This window comes from Phragmites australis, chromosome 7, assembly GCF_958298935.1.
Source record: "Phragmites australis chromosome 7, lpPhrAust1.1, whole genome shotgun sequence".
Lineage (NCBI taxonomy): Eukaryota > Viridiplantae > Streptophyta > Magnoliopsida > Poales > Poaceae > Phragmites > Phragmites australis.
Window position 1 is genome coordinate 7,826,651 of NC_084927.1, and position 19,382 is coordinate 7,846,032.

Here is a 19,382-nt window from a genome sequence, read left to right on the forward strand (position 1 = left end):
TGTTCCTAGAACTCCCTCCATCGATAAGAACTCAGGTATCCCAATAGTTATTTATTGTAGGCTTGACCACTATTGGGAAGCGGCCTGGCTGTACGAAGTTATCAGGGCAATCTTCTTGGCCGAAGGAGATTTCATTGTTTGACCACTTAATGGCCTGACGACCCTTGGGGATGGTAGCTAGGACTTCTCGAACCATTGTCTTGTATTGCCTTTTGGATTCGTAGGATGCAGAGGCACATAACATGTGGTTGATCATCCTCTTGTTCAGTTGAAAAGATATCAGATCCATGTCGCCCTCAATGCTGTAGGAGCTGGAATCCCTACTCTGGGCCGCACCCTGGGTCTTCTTTCATCTGGCCGCTTTCTCGACCTCTGCTTTGACCATCTTCTTCCAGAGGTAGCACTTGTGGAGGCTGTGATTGTCGGTCTAGTGGAGGTCGCACAAGGACTTAACGTCGCATTCACTGGAGTCTAGTGTAGAGCTCTTTCCCTAGGACGAACCGAGACGCTTATCAGGATGGGTGTAAAGAAGATCTACAAAAACTTCCTCATATTATTTTTCTTGCCCTTACCTCCCTTGGTGTTCTTCTTTCGATTAGCCTTTGCCTTGTTGTCCTTGAGCCCAAGTTGAGGGTGCTTGATGCCCTGAGTCTTCTCCTTGACGAAGAGAAGCACGTCTTCAACCTTAGTGGACTCATCGATGATTTTCATGAGCTCTTTGACTGTCCCAGGCTCTTGAATGGTGATATCCTTAATGCATCTTTGGCTCCTAACCCCCTAGTTGAATGCTTGTATGATGTTGTAGTTGCTAATCTTGGGGATGTTGTTTCAGATATTGCTGAAGTGGGATACGAACTCGCACTAGGTTTCATTCTCTGTCTGCTCGCAATGGTAGAGATCATTTTTCATGATGGGGCGAATGTTTGCACCCTAGAAGTTGGCTCAGAATACATTGCAAAGATGTTCCCATAAGTAGATTATTTCCAGTGATAAGTTGGTCAACCATGTCCTAGCTGCACCTTCAAGGGCGATAGGGAGGTAATTCGCCATTACCTTCTTGTTCCCGCTAGCTGCTTGGATGGTTGTGGTATAGATCTGGAGAAATTCAATGGGTTTTGTACTTCCATTATATTTCTCGAGTGTCCCGGGGCAGAACCTTATCGGCATGCTTACATTTTGTACATCTGGAGATAAGGGCAGATATCCATTAATGGCACCTTGCTTGGTTCTAGTAGCCTTGAAAGTTTTTCCCACAGAGATCGGTCCCAATTTGATCGATGCCAGGATGTTCCCTGATTAGATTGTTTAGGGCTAGACGAAGCCCCTTCAGAGGCCCTCGAGCACCTTCGCCGGCTATGGATGACATCACGCAAGTCACTAATCAGATGACCTTTGACTAGCAAGGCTCGGTGGTGGTTATTCACCCAATTATCATCCTGGGAAGTTCTGTTCCGGGGGTTATGCATCTCTGAGCTTGATGCATCTCATGATGGGGGGCTGCCTAGTCTGCCCCGATTAGCACTATGCCTAGATAGGGCCAGAAGAGAGTTCTCAGCCTAGATGATGACCTCCTTCATCAAGTTGATCACCAAGTTCATCCTATCCTTACCGGCTAGGGTGGTCGGAGGGCGCATGAGGGCCTCTTGTAGAAGAAGGATCCTCTTAGCGGTTGCAAATTTAAAGGAGTCAGCCCCCTATTGATGGTTGGGAAATAGTAAGATTAGACTCCATTAAGGATCAGGGGAGGTGTGCTCATCTGGAGCTGACCATTGCCCGCACCCGAAACCGAGGTTACCTAGATTGTCACCCCTGTCTCCGATGGCAAAAACTGCTCAGGGTAACCTCCCCTAGAAGAAGTGTCCAGATCTACCATGGATGTTTCATCGAATTGCTCTAGGTTGGTGTCTTGACAATCTATGTTATCAAAAATTGGGGGATTGATCCCAACTTGCTGTGAATCGGACATTCACAGCTATCTTGGTAGCCAAGTGGTTCGAACCTGATGCCGTAATCTTTGGCACATTGATCCATTAATCAACTTACCTCGACGCTTGAATCATCGCCAGAAAGTTTGTTATTAAAATTCACCTGATCGATCATCGAATCACCAAGAAGAGGGGTAAAGTTGTTGTAGAACCCCTCATTAAAATACCAGTTCTCGGCGAAGGCTTGGGTGAATCCAACGGCATGTTATGTTTAGATTCTTCAATGCCTATTGTCATGTTCCTCACGGATGGTGCCAGCTATCAATGATTTGTGAACCACCAATCTAATGAACTTGGTGAAGAAATAGGGGAATGCTTTGAGTAGACATGGGGGTTTTATACAGGTTTGGGCCTGCTTGAGGATAATAAGCATACATCATGTTTATCTTGTATTGATCTAAGCCTGTTACAAGGGGGTATGTGGCTATCCTAGATGGATCTAAACATAGTTAGTGACTTCCTTGTATGGCTTTGGGTGTCTTCTTGTTTGTCGAAAGTTTTGAGTGACTTCTTCGACTTCTATTCTCTAGTCTAGGCTTGTCTTCTGTAGGGCCCCCTAGCTCAATATATATATATATAGGGGTGTCATACGTCCTCTAGAATCCTCATTCCTATTCTTGGAGATGAACCTTCTAGTTTACAAGGTGCCTTGGGTACCTATGGGTAATTTTTTTTCATGCAGGTATACCATTTGTGGAGATAGAGATATGCCCCGAGAATCGCAGGAAACCTAGGGTGCCTAGTTATGGTAATTATCCAGTATTTATTGTCAAGTTTGAATCACTATAACCCTATAGTACTGATGGATACCCAGTATAATGATGTCCATATTTCATAGTACATAGCAGGTAGCGTAGGACTTGTTCAAGCACACGCCAATGATCATCACTCGGGTTAGAAGTAAGCCGGCTCAATTTTCTCATAGCTAATGAGATATCAGGCCTTATAGCACTATCTAGGTATATGAGTGATCCAATTATCTAGGAGTATCTCAATTGATTCCTAGCAATCCTTTTATTCTTCTGAAGTATTAAGCTAGGATCATAAGGTGTTGGAGCGATCTTGCTCTCCGTGTAGCCAAATGGCTCAAGATGTTTTCCACGTAATGGGACTGCAAAAGTGTAATCTCGTTCTCACATTTGATCAACTTCACATCAGCCTCTCCCAGATCTTTCATATCAAAAATTTTAGACCAATATGATTTAACCTTATTAATCACATCAATATTTGTCCCAAAAATTAGTATGTCCTCAACATACTAGCACAAAATAACTCCCTGACCCCACCATGGCATTAATACACCCATCTATTAGCTTCATTAATGGCCCACATATATTAAAGTTTTATCAAACTTTTCATGCTATTACTTAGGAGCTTGTTTGAGGCCACACAAAGATTTCAATAGCTTACATACCTTATCCTCCTGACCTTCTACTACAAACCCATCAGGCTGATCTATATAAATTTCCTCATCAAACTCTCCATTAAGGAAAGTTGTCTTAACGTTCATCTAATGAACAAGAAGATCATGTGAGGTAGACAAGGAAAGTAGTACTCATATCATGGTCAATCTAATGATAGGTGAATAAGTATCAAAGAAGTATTCGCTTTCTTTTTTTTATAGCCCTTGACCACAAGCCGAGCCTTATACTTTTCAATAGTACCATTAGACCTAAGCTTCTTTTTGAACACCCACTTGCAATCCACAGGTTTACAACCATAAGGTCGATTTGTGACTTCACAAGTCCTGTTGGCGAGTATGGAATCTATCTCGCTACGAATTACCTCCTTCCAATAGTCTGCATTTGGAGGTGCATATACTTTTGAAATAAACTTGGGAGTGTCATGCACAAGGTACACAATGAAATTATCACCAGAGGATTTTATTGTCCTTTGTCTCTTACTCCTCCTTGGAGCTTCACTGTCATCCTTCTCAAGAACTAGCTCATGTATTTGTTCAGAATAATCAAGTGGTGCGTTAGGTTCAAGAATTATCTTAGAGGTTTGACTAGAAGTGTTATGTATATCATTCATAGAAGAAATGTTCTCAAAGAAAGTAGCATTTCTAGACTCCATAATTGTATTGATAAGCATACCAGGTATATCCAATTTAACTACTAAAACCTATAGGCAATGCTACGATGAGCATAATTATTGGTATATTGACTTTTGCCAAGAATCCCCAAGTGCGCAAATAAGAAAGTGATAGTTTTCTCCCTTCATATTCTTCATATGGGGTTTTCTCCTTTTTCTTAGTAGGAACTATATTTAGAACATGGCATGAAGTCAACAAGGTCTCCCCCACAATACCTTAGATAATCCCGTAGTGTCTAACATGGCATTAACCAAGTCAGTCATGGTACAGTTCTTCCTTTCAGCTAACCTATTTGATTGAGGCAAATAGGGAGGCATTCTCTCATGAAAAATTCCATATTCCTAACAGAGTAAGTCAAAATCAGTAGAGAAATACTCTCCGTCACGATCCGATCTAAGTCTTTTAGTTTTTCTTTCCAATTGATTTTCAACTTCTACCTTATAGATTTTAAAGTAGTCTAGAGCCTCATATTTAGATTTCAACAGATACACATAACAAAATCTAAATGTATCATCAATTAAAGTCATGAAATATCTTTTTTTTACCCTTCGTCAACGCACCATTCATTTCGCAAAGATCTGAATATATGAGTTCCAGTGGTACCACATTTCTCTCATCAACAACCTTGTGAGGCTTACAAGGCTTTGACAATGAAATTTTTTTTAAATTAAATTCAAACTGGAAAACCGAGACATACAACCAAAATTTATGTGACATAACCGTGAGTACCAAACACTAGCCTCATCACTATTAACATTGCCACAAATATGATCACATATTTAGTGTAGAAATAAGAAAGGGAAAAGAGGAACAAACCTCTGCACTCATAGTCTTTACCAATAACAAGTCCATGTTTCGACCAAACTATTTTATTAGACTCAAATACCACCTTAAACCTAGTAGAAAGAAGGGAACTGTTACTAGATTCTTGTTTATTAAGGGACACGTTGCATGATCTTTCCCTAAGTAAACTTCAGATCTACCATGTCAACACCATAAATAGACGCATGAGACCAATTTCCTATTAGGACGGAAGAATCTCGAATGACCTGATAAGAAGAGAACATTGACATGTCAGCACATATGTGTACATTATCTCCAGTATCAATCCACCAGCTAGTGGACTGACTCACTGAAAGAATAATAGGTAAATTACCATACCCATTAGCTCCATCTCCAGTATTGCCAATGGTCACGTTAACATACTTGGTGTTATTTCCTTGATTAACCTTCTTCCCTTTGTGGTGTTGGCAATCTTTAGCTCAATGGCCAACCTCGCCGCATACGAAACAAGGTTTATCATCTTTGTTCATCTTCTTTTTCTTGAAGTTGGTGGTTTGTTTAGCCTTTTTATTTTTCCCTTTGAACTTGCCACTAGAGGATTGTTGCACCACATTTGCGCTAGACTGTCTATCGCCTTCTTTATTATGCTCATCCTTAACCAGAGTTTTCTCCTCAAAATCAAAAGATGCTATCAGACTCTTAACAAAGATTTTTTGTCACTTGTATTTTAGAGCAGTGAAAAAATTCCTCTATGAAGGAGGTAATTTGGCAATGATACCCCCAATCACAAACTTGACGGGTAATTTTCACTTTAGGAGTTCAAGTTCATTTACAATGCACTAAATCTCATGAGTCTGCTCGATTATCGACCGATTATCAGCCATCTTATAGTTATGATATTGCTCCATGACATACAATTCACTACATGAATCTAACACACCAAAATTTGTATTTAGTGAATCCCACAACACCTTTGCGTCCTTTATATGCATGTACACATCACAAAGATAATTGATAAGAGCGCTAAGAGCACATCCTACAAAGAGTGTGTTGGTTTCCTCGAACTTCTTCTCCTCATCAAAGAAAAGAGTTCCTTCAGGCCTACCAGACGCAACCTAGTAATAGTGTATAGCCGTATGCCACATAGTGATTTTGACCTACCATCTCTTAAAGTGCATACCGGTAAACTTATCCGGCCTCAGTGCATCAGCAAAACCAGCCATCGTTAAATCAATCTGCCTACAATAAGGTTTTTGGGATGTTGGATAAATAGCTTTTTCAGATTTAATTTAATTCAATTTCTAAATATAACATGAATAGGAACAGATGCAAACAACAAGCTTTGACAAGCTCCGACGAGCCCCGACTAGACCCGACTAGCTTTCCAAGTAGGATTGATGAAATAGACTACATGTGACAGCGTAGCAGAGAGAAATATACAAAACCCTAGTTACGTGTATGCTTTATGGAGGTGAGTAGCTGGTATAGATATAGAGAATTACGCGGTTGAGATGCACTGCGATCAGAGTTGGTTATGCACCACAATCTGATTTTTAACCGACACGATTTCCATAATATATATATATATATATATATATATATATATATATTGCCCATGTAACAAAAAGAATAAAACTGTAAAAGGAAGCCGCACCTACCCAAGTTATAGGACTCCTCAAAAAATTGTGATTGCAAAAAAAAAATGATGTGGTCCTATTAAAAGGTGTTCTCCCTCCTTTGAACACTAAGAACTGAGATCAAATAAGCTCGCATTGATCATGACGATAAAAAAAAAGGAAGTACTCCTAAATCTCTCCTACTTAAAAAAGCCTTCAAGCGTGTTCCGTTGGCCCGCCAGATTCCTGTGCTCGTCCGCTCACCTACATGACCGCCCGATCAGACGCCCGTTCGCTTCGTCTGCATGCTCGCACCCTCCTACCCTCGCCCAGCGCCGGCGCCCTCCTGCCCTCTCCCAGCACCACCGCCGCCGCAACCGTGCCCTCCTGCTCTTGCACAACCAAGCCACCGCGTACCTCTCCTCCGCCCCCTCTCTCACGGCGCACATCGGGGGTGGCCAAATCCGGCGGCACCTGAGCTCGGGGCGGCCAGATCCACTGGCCTCGAGCTCTTGATCCTATCATCATGGATGCCATATCATGCGCAGACAAGGGGGGCGCCTTTGCTCGAGTAACCATGGATCCCGCTGCCCTTGCTTGAGTCACCGCTAGATCCCGCCAGGCTCCCTCCAAGCACATGCGCCGCTGGGATGCCTCCATGGAGAGATGAGGAAGACAACTGGATCTCGGTGGTGGCAGATCCCAGAGAAGAGCAACTCCACATCGCGGTTGCCATAGCCACACTTGTCGCTGTCGACTTGACTCTGCACTTCCTCCTCTTCCCTAGCTCCGGCTCGTACGTCACCTCGTCGTGGTCGCACACACCATGGGGTCTGGGGCGAGAAGGAAGGCTCCGCCGTGGATGCGTCGGGGTCAAAGCCCGTTGACGATGCCTCACAGCAGCCCATGGCAGTGGGATGGGGAGGGGTGGAAGCGGCAAGAGGTGGAGGTACACGTGGAGAGTGGTCGAAGGATCCATTCTTCTGGATGTTGGGTGGCCGAAGGATCCATTCCTCTTCCCTGCATCGCACAGCTGCCGCCATCTCCAACGATGCCAGCCGACGGGGTGCCGCAACCCATTCACAGTGAGAAGGAGGCCATGGACTCCCTCGCCGCCATTCTCGATGGGGTGCTCCAAGGCTCCGTCGCCGCGGTCGACTACCCCACGGCCTCGTGACCCCTAACTTTCATGTTTATCTAACTTTCATGTTTATCTATCGTGCGAGTTGCCACTGATGTCAAAAGCTTATGATGGAATGACTTATTTTTCCTTGCATCAATCTAGATTCGCAGTTATTAGGTAATGCCCATTTTTATAGTATTGTCATTTGAAATTCTGTTTATCTATCTGTATAGGTCTGTTGTTCCGACTCTTAAAGGCTATGAAGATTCCAGAGATTTCACATTCAAAGATAGGCTGAAAACTAGCATCCACAAGAATTTGACCTATTATGCAATTGTAGGAGCTACTGGCCTTTTCTGACTCATTCTGATTATGATCATGTGTCATGTTTGGTATGTTTTGAATGTCTATTGAGTTTGTATAATCCTTGATCAATCTAATATGTTTCTGCATCTCATGCTCAAACGTGATTGACCTGTTTAGAGTGCACTGGAACAAATAGCCGATATTTTTTTGCTCTTGACATGGTAGTTTAAAGTTATCCAGTTTCAACCACTCTCTTAAATCTTTATTGACAAAATTATTTCTTTTGCTCAGTCCTTTTAGCAATCGCTATTTGGAAAAGGGGGCCATTTGAATTTTTACTTCACTGTCTTAACTTGAAATAATGCTACTATTGGCAGGATTGGTGGTATCTTGGGCTTTGCCATGGCATGCTCGAATACCTTTGGGTTAGTGACAGACGCCTTTCTTCTTGGTTTTGGCTTGAGCGAAATTCCAAGGAATATACGGAGGAATGCTGATTGGACTCGGTGCCAACAATTTTTTATCTAGCAGAATTGCAAAGATGGCTATAAAGCTTGACCATGCTCACCAAGAATAATGTAATGCAATATTTGTATGTGCTTTAATAATTTATAAGCAATAATTTCATGATAACCGCATTCTGCTGAAAGTTTTTTTCTTTTCCCTTATCTAAGGTTGTTTAAGCCACCTCGAATCAAATGTCCAAGCGCAACCCATTAAGACCTTGCATGGATATCATTGATAATATGTTGGCCCAAATGGTATGGTATGGCCGTATGGGTGCTCACGTATTACTTGAATTTGCATTTGTATGAGATTATCCATAATAACTCATAACCTCACACCTTTTTTTTTCTCATCTGCACGGTGATCCATTATTCAAGCCAACTGGTGGCAAATTAGGAGAAAATAACATGGACTATGATACCAAATATGATACCAATGACAAAACAATGGCTACACTCGGACATCAACTTAGGAGAGTGCACAAGGAGTATTATAGGCGTAAATAGTATGATATACTAGGATACTACATGTTCATATCTTATACATGCACTTTTGAGTAAGGGAAGTGTACATGTTACCGCCTTGAACTATCAGCTTTGTCTACAATTAACCCTGAACTCTGAAACATTTTATTTTAACCCTTGAATTATCAAAATGTGGCGACTTCGACCTTGATGGTGGATTTCAAGGTGGTTTTGCCATGTGGTAACCATATCAGCTGATATCACCACCATGGAGTTCCACCACACCATTTCTATTGATCCTATAAGTGCATTAAAAAATGCTAGAAAATTAAGATGATACTTTGTCGAGCTTAGACTCCTTGCTGGTTCGTGACTACCGCCGGGCCTACTGCTTTGCTGGTAATGTTCACACCTGTAGAATAAAACGGGGGACAAAATTGCCCAGTGAAATTGTGCTGCTTGTACACCATGACAGGAAATATTTCCTTATTAGCGTGCCATATCAATAAAACTTTCTTCAAACCACTTCTGGGATTGGATTTGCTCCTATTTTGATAGTTCAAGGGTGTAAAGTAAATGGTTATGTAATTCATAGATGAAGTTAGATAAATATGAAAGTTAGGGGGTAATGTACATGTTTTCCTTTAGTAAATTATTGTAGAGTTACTACTGAAGTTTGAAATGGAAGCTCACAAATGCAGAAATTTTTGAAACAATTTTGCTTCTCTACTTAATTTTTCATATCTACTTTTCAATTATACTTTACGCTTTTTCATATCTACTTAAAGTTTTGAAACCAGATGTCGATCTCATCTCTTATGGGGAAATGATTGACCAGGGGCGCCTAATCACTGAAGCAGTATCAATCCTTGTGATTGGTGTTGCTAACAATGGTTATGAAAACTGTATGAATGTCAAGAGGACAAATAAGGGATTTATCAATGCTGGTTTTGCTGGAATTATTCTTGAAGATCAGGTATCCTTTTCAGTGAATTCCAACCAGAAATTTCTCCCCTTTGATTGCGTCTGTTATGCTTGTCTTAATTTTTTCTCCTTGATTCACTGGATCTTATGAATTGTAAACATTGTGTGAATTTATTTTTGAGAACATTGCTTATGCTCATCTACATGATGTCCGGTTTGGAAGATCTGCTGTGTCAGTAGGGAATTATTTTATATGCTTTTGTTAATATGGTATTTCCAGGGAAACTCTAGGGCATTTTTTAAAGACATGCTTCTTTATGGGAAATGAACATTAGACCATATAAGTGACATTCCTCTTGCTGAAAATATGTGCAAGGCTAAGATCAGGGCACCAATTAAAATCTAGAATTTTTTAATGTCATGTTAAGTGTTGTGTTAACTGAACGTATAACTGTCTTATTTTTATGCTTTGTATATGTGCTAGATTTGCAGAATGCTCTGTATATGTGCTAGATTTGTAGAACTATACCTAATGAATTATATTATCCATCACCAGAATCCTTGACCACGTCGCATGTCACCGCAACCTTGCCGTATGCTTTCACTGTATCTTGATGTGCTTGACAATGTGAGCACAATACACATCTCATTGGCACCTTGATGCTGTTTCCAGTCTGATAATATCTCAATGTTCTTTTGTTAGAGTTGTATCACGTTTTTCATAATGTCATGTCACTTTTGTTTAATAAATTAAACATCTATTACAATGTATAGACAGAAAACTAGTAGAGTATAGAAATTGAAAAGGAGTCAATAAAAATTAAGAAGGCCCGATCTCCACCAAATCCCCACCAGCAGGGCAGAGGAAGAGAGCCGCCCTCGACCCTATCTATATACCCCTTGGTCCGACCGTCCCGTGAGCCCCACCACCAGGCACCAGCCGGCCCCACCTCCCAGCCCCAAATCCCCTTCCAATTCCAAATGTCTTCCTCCTCCGAGCTCGTCCTCTACAATCTCGTCCCCGCCCAAACCCTAAACCCTCCCCCAACTACCGCTCCCACCGCCGCCGCTGCCTTCTCCATCTGCACCACCGTCGCGCCGCCGGAGGCCTCTCTCCGCGCCCGGGTGCGCCGATCCGTGGGCTCCTCCTCCTCCGACCGCCACGCCAAGGTCGCCGGCCGCGGCCGCCGAGTCCGCATCCCGGCCATGGTCGCCGCCCGCATCTTCCAGCTCACCCGCGAGCTTGGCCTCCGCACCGACGGCGAGACCATCGAGTGGCTCCTCCGCCAGGCCGAGCCCTCCATTATCGCCGCCACCGGGACTGGGGTCACACCCGAGGAGGCCCCGCCCACCGCCATACCCGTCGCCCACTCCCCCGCCTCGTACGTTCCGGTCCCGTACTACACCGCACTCCTTTTGCAGCAGCCCCCCGCCGACGAGCCTGCGGCCTCCGCCGCCGTCACCACCGCGGAGGAGAATAACTAAGGGTAGAGAGTTCTAGAAGGGCGGCTACGATTAGGGCCTAGGGTTAGTTAGTGTCTTAGGGTTTCTTATGTGTGATCTGTAGTCTTGGCCTCCCCCTCCTGAATAATTAACTTATTAGCATGGGGATGCCACGAATTACGTTCCTTATAGAACAGATTGAGATGGTAACAACAAAAGAGGGGAAAAAGACAGCTTTTTGTAAGCGGTGGTTGAGTCCTACTGATGTTGGGAACAATTTGTGAGCTCTGGTGAATGGTCTAGTGCTGCTAATTTTTATCTCATGGTGCCTGGGTGTTTGATATCCTGATGTTCTTTTTGTTTATATGGTTGGCTGCTTTAGTATTTTGCCTAATTAGCAGTTCATTTTGGTTATGCGGCATAGGAATTTGGCATGTTGCTTGCTTCATGCCTATCATACTTGAGATGTGAGGACCATGTGACAGTAGAAGTTGGAAAGCAATCAAGCAACTTATTTCTTGCTGTCCTGATGTTTAATTGTTTGTTTCTGTACTTTCCTAATTCAAATGCACTGAGCAGAAAAAGACATTTAGTTACAGTTTTATTTGGATGGATGATTTTCGATAGACATGTCATATGTGCTTCATGATTGCATATTGTTGCACTAAAAAGACATGGGCAGTATGAGTGGCCATACTTCTTTGTAAGTGAAGAAACTTCACATAAGTGTCTGCACAATCAGTTATAAGTTGGACGGATGGGTGTCTTTTCATTGTAAGTATGATGTCAGCTCTCAACATGTACGCTCCAGTTGCTTACATTGGAATCTTATCAAGTAGATGTACAACAGAAAATATTACTAGTAATGATTTTGCCATTTCTTCTGCAGTTTAACTATGATTTGGACCAGCTATGCCCCTGAACATCCATTTAGTTTCTTGATGTGAATGCTTGCACAACTTCGCATGATATGCACTCACCAATATATCTGTAGAGATATTCAGGTATAAAGTGTGATGTTCAATTATGTTTCTTTCGGAACTAATTCTTGACCTGATCTTTAATGATGCATTGTCTTTATGCAGCAGCGAAACGAGCTGCATTTTGTTAAGGCATTTGCTTGTCTGCAATTCCATGAAGTATAGATATCAGAGTTTTATTATTCTAGTATGATCCTGCTACAATCTTTAACTTTAAAGTGATCTCGTCATGGATTTTTCCCAGAATTCTTTTTTTTAGATGATTTTTGCCGAATACTTGATCATTTCGTCACTAGTTATTGTGCTTTTCCGGATGTCAGAGTTTTCTAGGCATTTACCCATTATTTAATGATGTTGTTAATTTATCTTATTGTCTTAACATAGAGTTAGGAATTTTACTCAAAAGTGGTGCTGATCCATAACAAAAACAATTGTTTACTTGTGCAAACTTTTCTCCATACATCTAACAACATCTTGCTGAGTTATTAAAATTTCCCGTTATGGACAGGGGCACAAGTAAACTGCATATATTACGACTGCAAGGGCTTAATGGGAGCTTGGTAGCATCTCTAAATTATACCTGATGAAGAAAATAATAATCCAGATGCAAACTCTTCTAGATTTCAAAATTTGATTAGTGTGGAAATGAATGCATTTTTTTAACTTAATCAGATGTATTACCCAATTAAGGTGATAGACTTGGCCATGTAGGTGATATAAAAGTTACGAGTGATTTTTCCACCTAAGTAGTCTCCGCTCCATTAAAAGATAAGAATGTCACCTGTGCTGCTTAGCTTACTGCAAATAACTTGATCTTCCTTCCATTGTAGCCTGATGAGAGATGCCTACCTCCTGTCCCATGGATCCTACTACTGAATCCTGATGCTGGGAGGTGTTTGACCTGATAATGGCACCTGCTTTTCGCCTGAGCTGCCTGTAACTGCAAGGCTGGCCACATCTTAAAGTGGCAATACCCCACAGCTATTCCTCTTGCTCATATCTTTCAGTCATATTGCTTGAAAATACAGGTTTCATAATAATCAATTTTCAGCTCCGGACAATGGTGGACCTGATACACCTGAAATGAATTCAGTTGGGTTACCAGTTTTGCTAGAAGTTTCAAATTCCTTTGCTAACCTAGATAATGGATGTGTGGAGAAGTCCCGAATCTTGATTATTGATTTCTGGGTTCATGTGTTCTCATTATTGTGATGAGTGATGACACTAACATGGTAATCAATTTCACAAATATTTGTAGCACAATTTTACACTAGGAAAAACCACATCTAACAGCCTTAATTTTGTTCCTTGTATTATGCTTATGTTAGTTCCAATGGAATTCTTTGTCTTTATCTTATCTTTCATTTTGGTCATTGTGAGATTGAAAGGATTCTAGAACATAAAAAATCTCTCTGATGTGTTCCTGAAACTTGAGCGGATGAGAAGGCACATAATATCTGAAATTTGAGTTACGATCCAAAAATATGTGACCTGTTCAATTTTGTTTCCTTATAATGCCCTTTTTAAAGCGTGCATGATTAGTATGGCTTTTTTTTCTTCTATTTTTAACACAAACCCAATGTCCTTTTTGTTCATGCTCAATGTTGCTGCTGTACAATGGTCCTTTTCTGTGAAGTTTCAGTTAGCTACGTGATTTGGACTGAGTAGAGCTCCTGTTCAACCTAATACTTTTTTGTTAACACTTTGCTCCACAATTGCAACATGCCAAATCAGAAGAGCGATTTGTTGTCATATGAAATCTCTTGGTCTTTTAAATGCTAGGATTTGTTTCCAGTATTGTTGAGGATTGCCCATAGTTTAAAACAACTGAACAGAGCATTTATTATTTAGGTGAAATAATTGAATTGAAATTGTTTCTTCAGTCTTCATTTTGGACAAACTATTGTATCCTAAAAGTCTACTGTTCTTTTGTAGTTGAGTAAAAATAGTGCTCATGCGTTCCTGAGACCTGGATAAACGGAATCGAAATAGTACTGGCGTTTGTATGGTTTGTTGATTGGTTGTCGGTGATCCATCTGACAAGGCTGGTTAAGGCCTGTTCGGATACAAAGTATTTATAGAATTTTTAGAGTATACAATGGTTTCATAAAAATACTATGGTATTGAAAACCCCAGGATGTTTGGGTGTGAAAATTACTATGTTTTGAAAAGGAACGTATGGCTAATACCATGGTATTTTTGGAGTTTCTAAAAATCTGCTCCCTACCGCTTTATAAAACCGAGAAACTATGGCGGACGCTCGTCCATCTCACGCGCGTTTATGTGCCTGTCTGACGCTCCTGGGCTTTCCTTGCCATGTAATGCTGCACATTGTTGAACTTTCACGTTGTTTTAATTAATCATGCATAGTTTTGGCGAGATAGTTTTCTTCCTTATAATTATCCATGCAAGCTGGAGATAAATAATCTAAGAAAAAACTAGCCAAAACAAATGTACAAGAACATCAAAACGGGCTAAGATACGTGTTCGGATACAACGTTGTAACTGCAGATTGATGAAAACAGTTTGAAGAAGCATTTGTAGTTATATCTTGAGAATATAGACAAGTGGACTCAATCTTGTTAAAAAATATCTTGTTAAAAATATCGTATTTCGTATGTTGATCTTGTGTTGGTTTATCGATTCTGGTGATACTTCCGTTAAAACCCTAATATTGTGGTTTATAAATACTAAAACATTCAATCAGGCCCTAATCGTGTGATGTTTTACCGGAGAACAAAACGGCTACAATTTTTTGTCGTTGAACTTACACAGGTAGCAATATCTGATAGTTGATGCAGCAATAGTTTCTACCGTCTATGTGTTGTAAAAACGAATTGATCGAGCCGCGAACAAGGAACTGGTGCCCAATATGTGCAAAATGGGCGTGAGGGGTAGCCTGGATAATCTTCCATATATATATTTTGAGACTAAGCCCGGATAAGCTTCAAACAGCCCCATTTCATGGACGCACATGCAGGCGATACACAAGCAGACCTATCCAGGTTTCTAGAGAGGCCGGTGGCATGTTCACAGTACGAGTTCAGTTCAGCTGTTTATTTTAACCATTTCATATCACCATATTTGACTTGCATAACCATATAGTCCTTATATACATACACATTTGCTTATAGTTGAACTAACATTTGATATACAAGCTTTTGTATCTGTTCAGAAATTGTGCTGTGATCCAACGTTCCACCGTCGTCGCTGCATTGGTTCCTTTGTCCTACAAGCCCCACAGTGAGGTTGTTTACTTTAGATGCGTCTAACCTGTTTCCAAATATTGTACTTCCTCCGGCACGTTTCACTATACGTTTTTTTAGTAAAAGTAGCCATAGTCAGATTAGCCTTTCGTTGATTGAATGGATAGCTTGTTGCGCCAGAATCAGGTTTAACACTCTGGACCAACTACCCATTGGTACTGCTGCAAAATAACTATCTCGCTGACGGCCTATTACTCCGAAAACCTGTTTGGATTTTTCGGCATTCAGGTAATCAGGGTTCAACTAAATCATTCATAATTTTAATGCATCATAAGGCACACTCTGTTTTGATTGTGTACTGTTCATTACAATCTACTCTGTAATACGTTATCATGCACTTGGCTCTTGACATTGCTAATCTGCCACCCCCAACATCGCACGCTGGTTCCAGATGTATCTAGCAGAAGGATGGAAAGAAGGAGGAACTGTTTTTTATGCTATGCTTGTAGACCGATCAACATCACGTAAGTACAAACATCGCCATGGCCTCATCTTCTCTTACAGATCATAGTCATGCCCTTGGAGAAGTTCTTACCGAGACAATGGCGATGGAAACTGCCTTCCTCCGTCTTCTCCTTCACCGGCCTCATGGCTCTACCCAGCGGTGCCTTTCAGGGCGCAATGGCCTAAGCTGGCGGCGACGGTTTCCCAAGGCGGCGCCTGCCCATGCAGTGGCGACCAACGTTTGCTCCCCATCTTCAAGACGGCGGCCATCGTCTAACGACGATGACTACCAACCCGATAAATGGCTAGATCTGACGTCAATGCCTCACCAATCTCGACGCCGGGCAATGGAAGCCAAGTGACGGTGGCCTTCTCGCTCGGCCTATAAAGGCTGATCCCACTGGGCCTATAAAGGCTGATGCCCTCAGTGGGAAGGGGGTGTGGAAAACCCTAAACGCCCTCCCCCACAACGTATAAAGGCTGATCCCACTGGGCTGGTAGGCCGGGCTGAATGGGCCAACGAGTCGAATTGACAACCAGGTCGGATTGAACCGGCTAATTTAAAGATAAAAATCAGCCTTAAATACGTGAACTTTGTTTCTCTATTTTAATTGTCTACGGTTCATTACAATCTGTTCTGCAATACAACTCAATTTTCTGGCATCGCAAAGTTTAGATGAAGTTTTCTCAAATTCCTGGTTGCCGCAAATTTCACTCTAAGATTTTATTCGTTGTGGTATGTCAGAGTTTATCTCTGAGATGTTTTTCCTTGCCCACAATTAATAAGATCCTTGTTTGCTTGACTAACTGATTTCATGCGTAAGGGATTAAGAAGGAAGTAAACAGTTGAATCTAGAGGAAAACAATGGAACCTATGAAACAAACATATTGGGTTGTTATTAATACTGTTACCTTACAAATAGAGAACCACCACAATGCTGCATCATGCTTGTGATGTCTTATTTTACTTGTTCTCTCTAAATCTATCACTTGGAAGGCTCAACGACCGAAGATGTATCATCTTCATTCGCACGGATTTGATAGCTACTTTGGTCGTACCTCGGAGCGAACGCACCAAGCTCTTGTCCTCTGTTATTTTTCAGGTTCCTGGCCTCCTCTCTTGAGATACGGTAGGCAATTGCAATGACATCGACCGGCAAGGCCCGAAGGATAGAGTTCTTCCCAGCAATGTGGCTCACCATGGAGTTTGCATTGGTCTTGAATGCAATGTATTGGCATCCTTCACGCATCGCTTTCTTCACAACCGCATAGTTCTGGGGTATGATCAACAGCTGTCCGCGACGAACCACGCCGCTGAACACTGTCCTACCCTGGTCGTTAACTACCTGAATTCGGGCCTGTCCTTGGATCATGTACACCACGCTGTGAGCGTTAATGTTCCAGAATGGCGAAAGAAGCGCGTTCTGTGGTTGCAAAGAAATTGTTCCAGAGGACATATTGTTAGAGGTATAGATTGCAAAAGGGATGGCCAAATACATTGCAAAAAAGATGCTTTGTGCTATCATCCATACCTGGTATAGATTTACCCTCGTAGCACTCATTTGCACCATGTTAAGGATCGGCAACTTCTGGCTGTTAAGACGTGTTATTCTCCCAGCACGTGGGTTGTAGGTGTCTGCACGATTAGGATCCTCGATGTTTAGCTTTGCCTCCAACGTGCAGAAATTTTCCTCCAAACCATTGTATTGGCTGCGACTTGATTGTCCTTGCTGATACTGGATTCGTTGGTATGTCTCTTGTTCTTGTCGCTGAGGAATCGCGGTGGGTCGCAGCAGCTGAAGGCCATCTGGTACGCGAACTATCTCACCCCTTTGGTCGTTTTGGCTCTGAAGCTTATGTGCCATCTCTCTGCTAATACTAAAGGCTTCACTAAGCAACTCAACGTTGAACCCGTTGAATATGTTTTGACCCGTGTGCTGCTCAACAGCACCTTCAGACGTCTGCTGCTGTCTCCGGTTGTTACCAGCCAATGCAAATTCCTGGAAATTGGTATAAATTAAGTAGAAACAGTTAAATATTTTGCCACATAACGCACAACAATTAAAGGCCCAACCCATCATCTGCTAGTTGACATTACAGGAAACACCCAATTAGTCACCTTTTGTCTAGGTTCAAGCTGGTTAGCGCTGTTGTTTATGTCATAGACAAAGATAGCAACAACTGGTGCATCCCCGTCGTTGTACAACCAGTGAGCAACTCCTGCTGGAAGTGCAATGACATCTCCTTGTGTGAAGCGATGGACTTCCTGATGCTCATCTCTAAACTTTTGGGTTTGCCTCTGACCCTCAGAGAATTCAGATTGCTCGTAATCTTGGAATTGCTGCTGGAAGGTCTCTGGGCATCCTGGTAAAGTTAATCCTGCGATACCGTTCCCTGCAAATGACCATGTATACGTTAATGTGAAAAGAAGCATCGATAATTCAATGTATATATACATCAAACATCCCAGACTAGATTCGCACATAGTAAATCCTAAAAAGTAAGTGCAAGGTTGCCTGCACAGTCCACACCAGCCATTCCACAAACCTTGGATGATGTAGACGAGACCAGGAGTGTTGGTGTATTGAGGTAATAGGAGGCCTTGAGGTTCAATAACACGGCGGATGGCGGATATACCACTGCAGCGGAACTGCTCATTTGCCTCCTCAAAGTACTCGGTGACCCCTGCTTCCGACCTCACTCTCCGGAGCGATTCAAAAGCTTGCAACCTATCAAACCTGCACTCCCTAGAGCCTCCTTGACGAGGCCCTTGCCATGGGCTCATGCTCTGACCAAACTTTTGGGCCACGGAGCCATGGCTAAAGAGTAGGATGCAAAGCCAGAACGAAACTATAGAGAAACTATTAGCTTCCATGACTGTTTGAAGACCGTAGTAAGAACTTGATCGATGCAAGTGTTGTGGGATTTAAGCCCATATTTATAGCCAGGAAAAGTGCACCTAGGACTTGAAGTAGTGATAAAGCTTGTTATTATCTAGAGGGATTCCTATCTAGAGGGAGGCTACGTGGCATGTGTCGTGTTCGAGAAAAGTAGGGTAAAGTTAACAAAACCTCTGAAGTAAGAGGTTATCCAAGGCTGCAAACATGCACTATCAATGTCGTGCACTCCCACTTTGAGAGAAATACAAATAGAGGCGGTAGATAAGATGTATATCCACGACACTTGTCTTGCTTATATCCTGTGCCTATTTGTTACTACTGCCCAAAGTGTGCCTCACTTGATGGGTTAGGTGTTCATTTTGCAACAACAACAACAAATATGTTTGGAAACATTATGTGGCATATTGTATCCCTAGCTCTTTTCCATAGATGCCACATTGGATAATGTACATTGAACATGGACATATTTGTAGTTTCTACCATATGGTTCGCAGCACTTATCACTTTTATGTGGTTTGTTTTCCACCATGATTGTAATCTCATGAT

General features: G+C 42.0%; 2 protein-coding genes and 1 pseudogene across 2 annotated transcripts; 2 read left to right on the top strand and 1 right to left on the bottom strand.

The window, feature by feature from the left end:
- The first annotated feature begins 7,530 nt into the window (after positions 1 to 7,530).
- On the top strand, positions 7,531 to 10,131 carry LOC133925380 (uncharacterized; annotated as a pseudogene).
- Positions 10,132 to 10,743: 612 nt separating this feature from the next.
- LOC133923940 (transcription factor PCF1-like) lies at positions 10,744 to 11,589 on the top strand. The gene has a single exon (XM_062369250.1). It carries the CDS (start codon positions 10,785 to 10,787, stop codon positions 11,286 to 11,288), a length of 504 nt encoding a protein of 167 aa, XP_062225234.1. The 5' UTR covers positions 10,744 to 10,784; the 3' UTR covers positions 11,289 to 11,589.
- Positions 11,590 to 16,849: 5,260 nt separating this feature from the next.
- LOC133923427 (glutelin type-B 2-like) lies at positions 16,850 to 18,822 on the bottom strand. Its single transcript, XM_062368733.1, has 4 exons — positions 18,484 to 18,822; positions 18,056 to 18,330; positions 17,469 to 18,020; positions 16,850 to 17,360 (listed from the first exon to the last, which is right to left on the bottom strand). The coding sequence occupies exons 1-4, from the start codon at positions 18,809 to 18,811 to the stop codon at positions 16,923 to 16,925; spliced, it is 1,593 nt and encodes a 530-aa protein (XP_062224717.1). The 5' UTR covers positions 18,812 to 18,822; the 3' UTR covers positions 16,850 to 16,922.
- Positions 18,823 to 19,382: the final 560 nt, after the last annotated feature.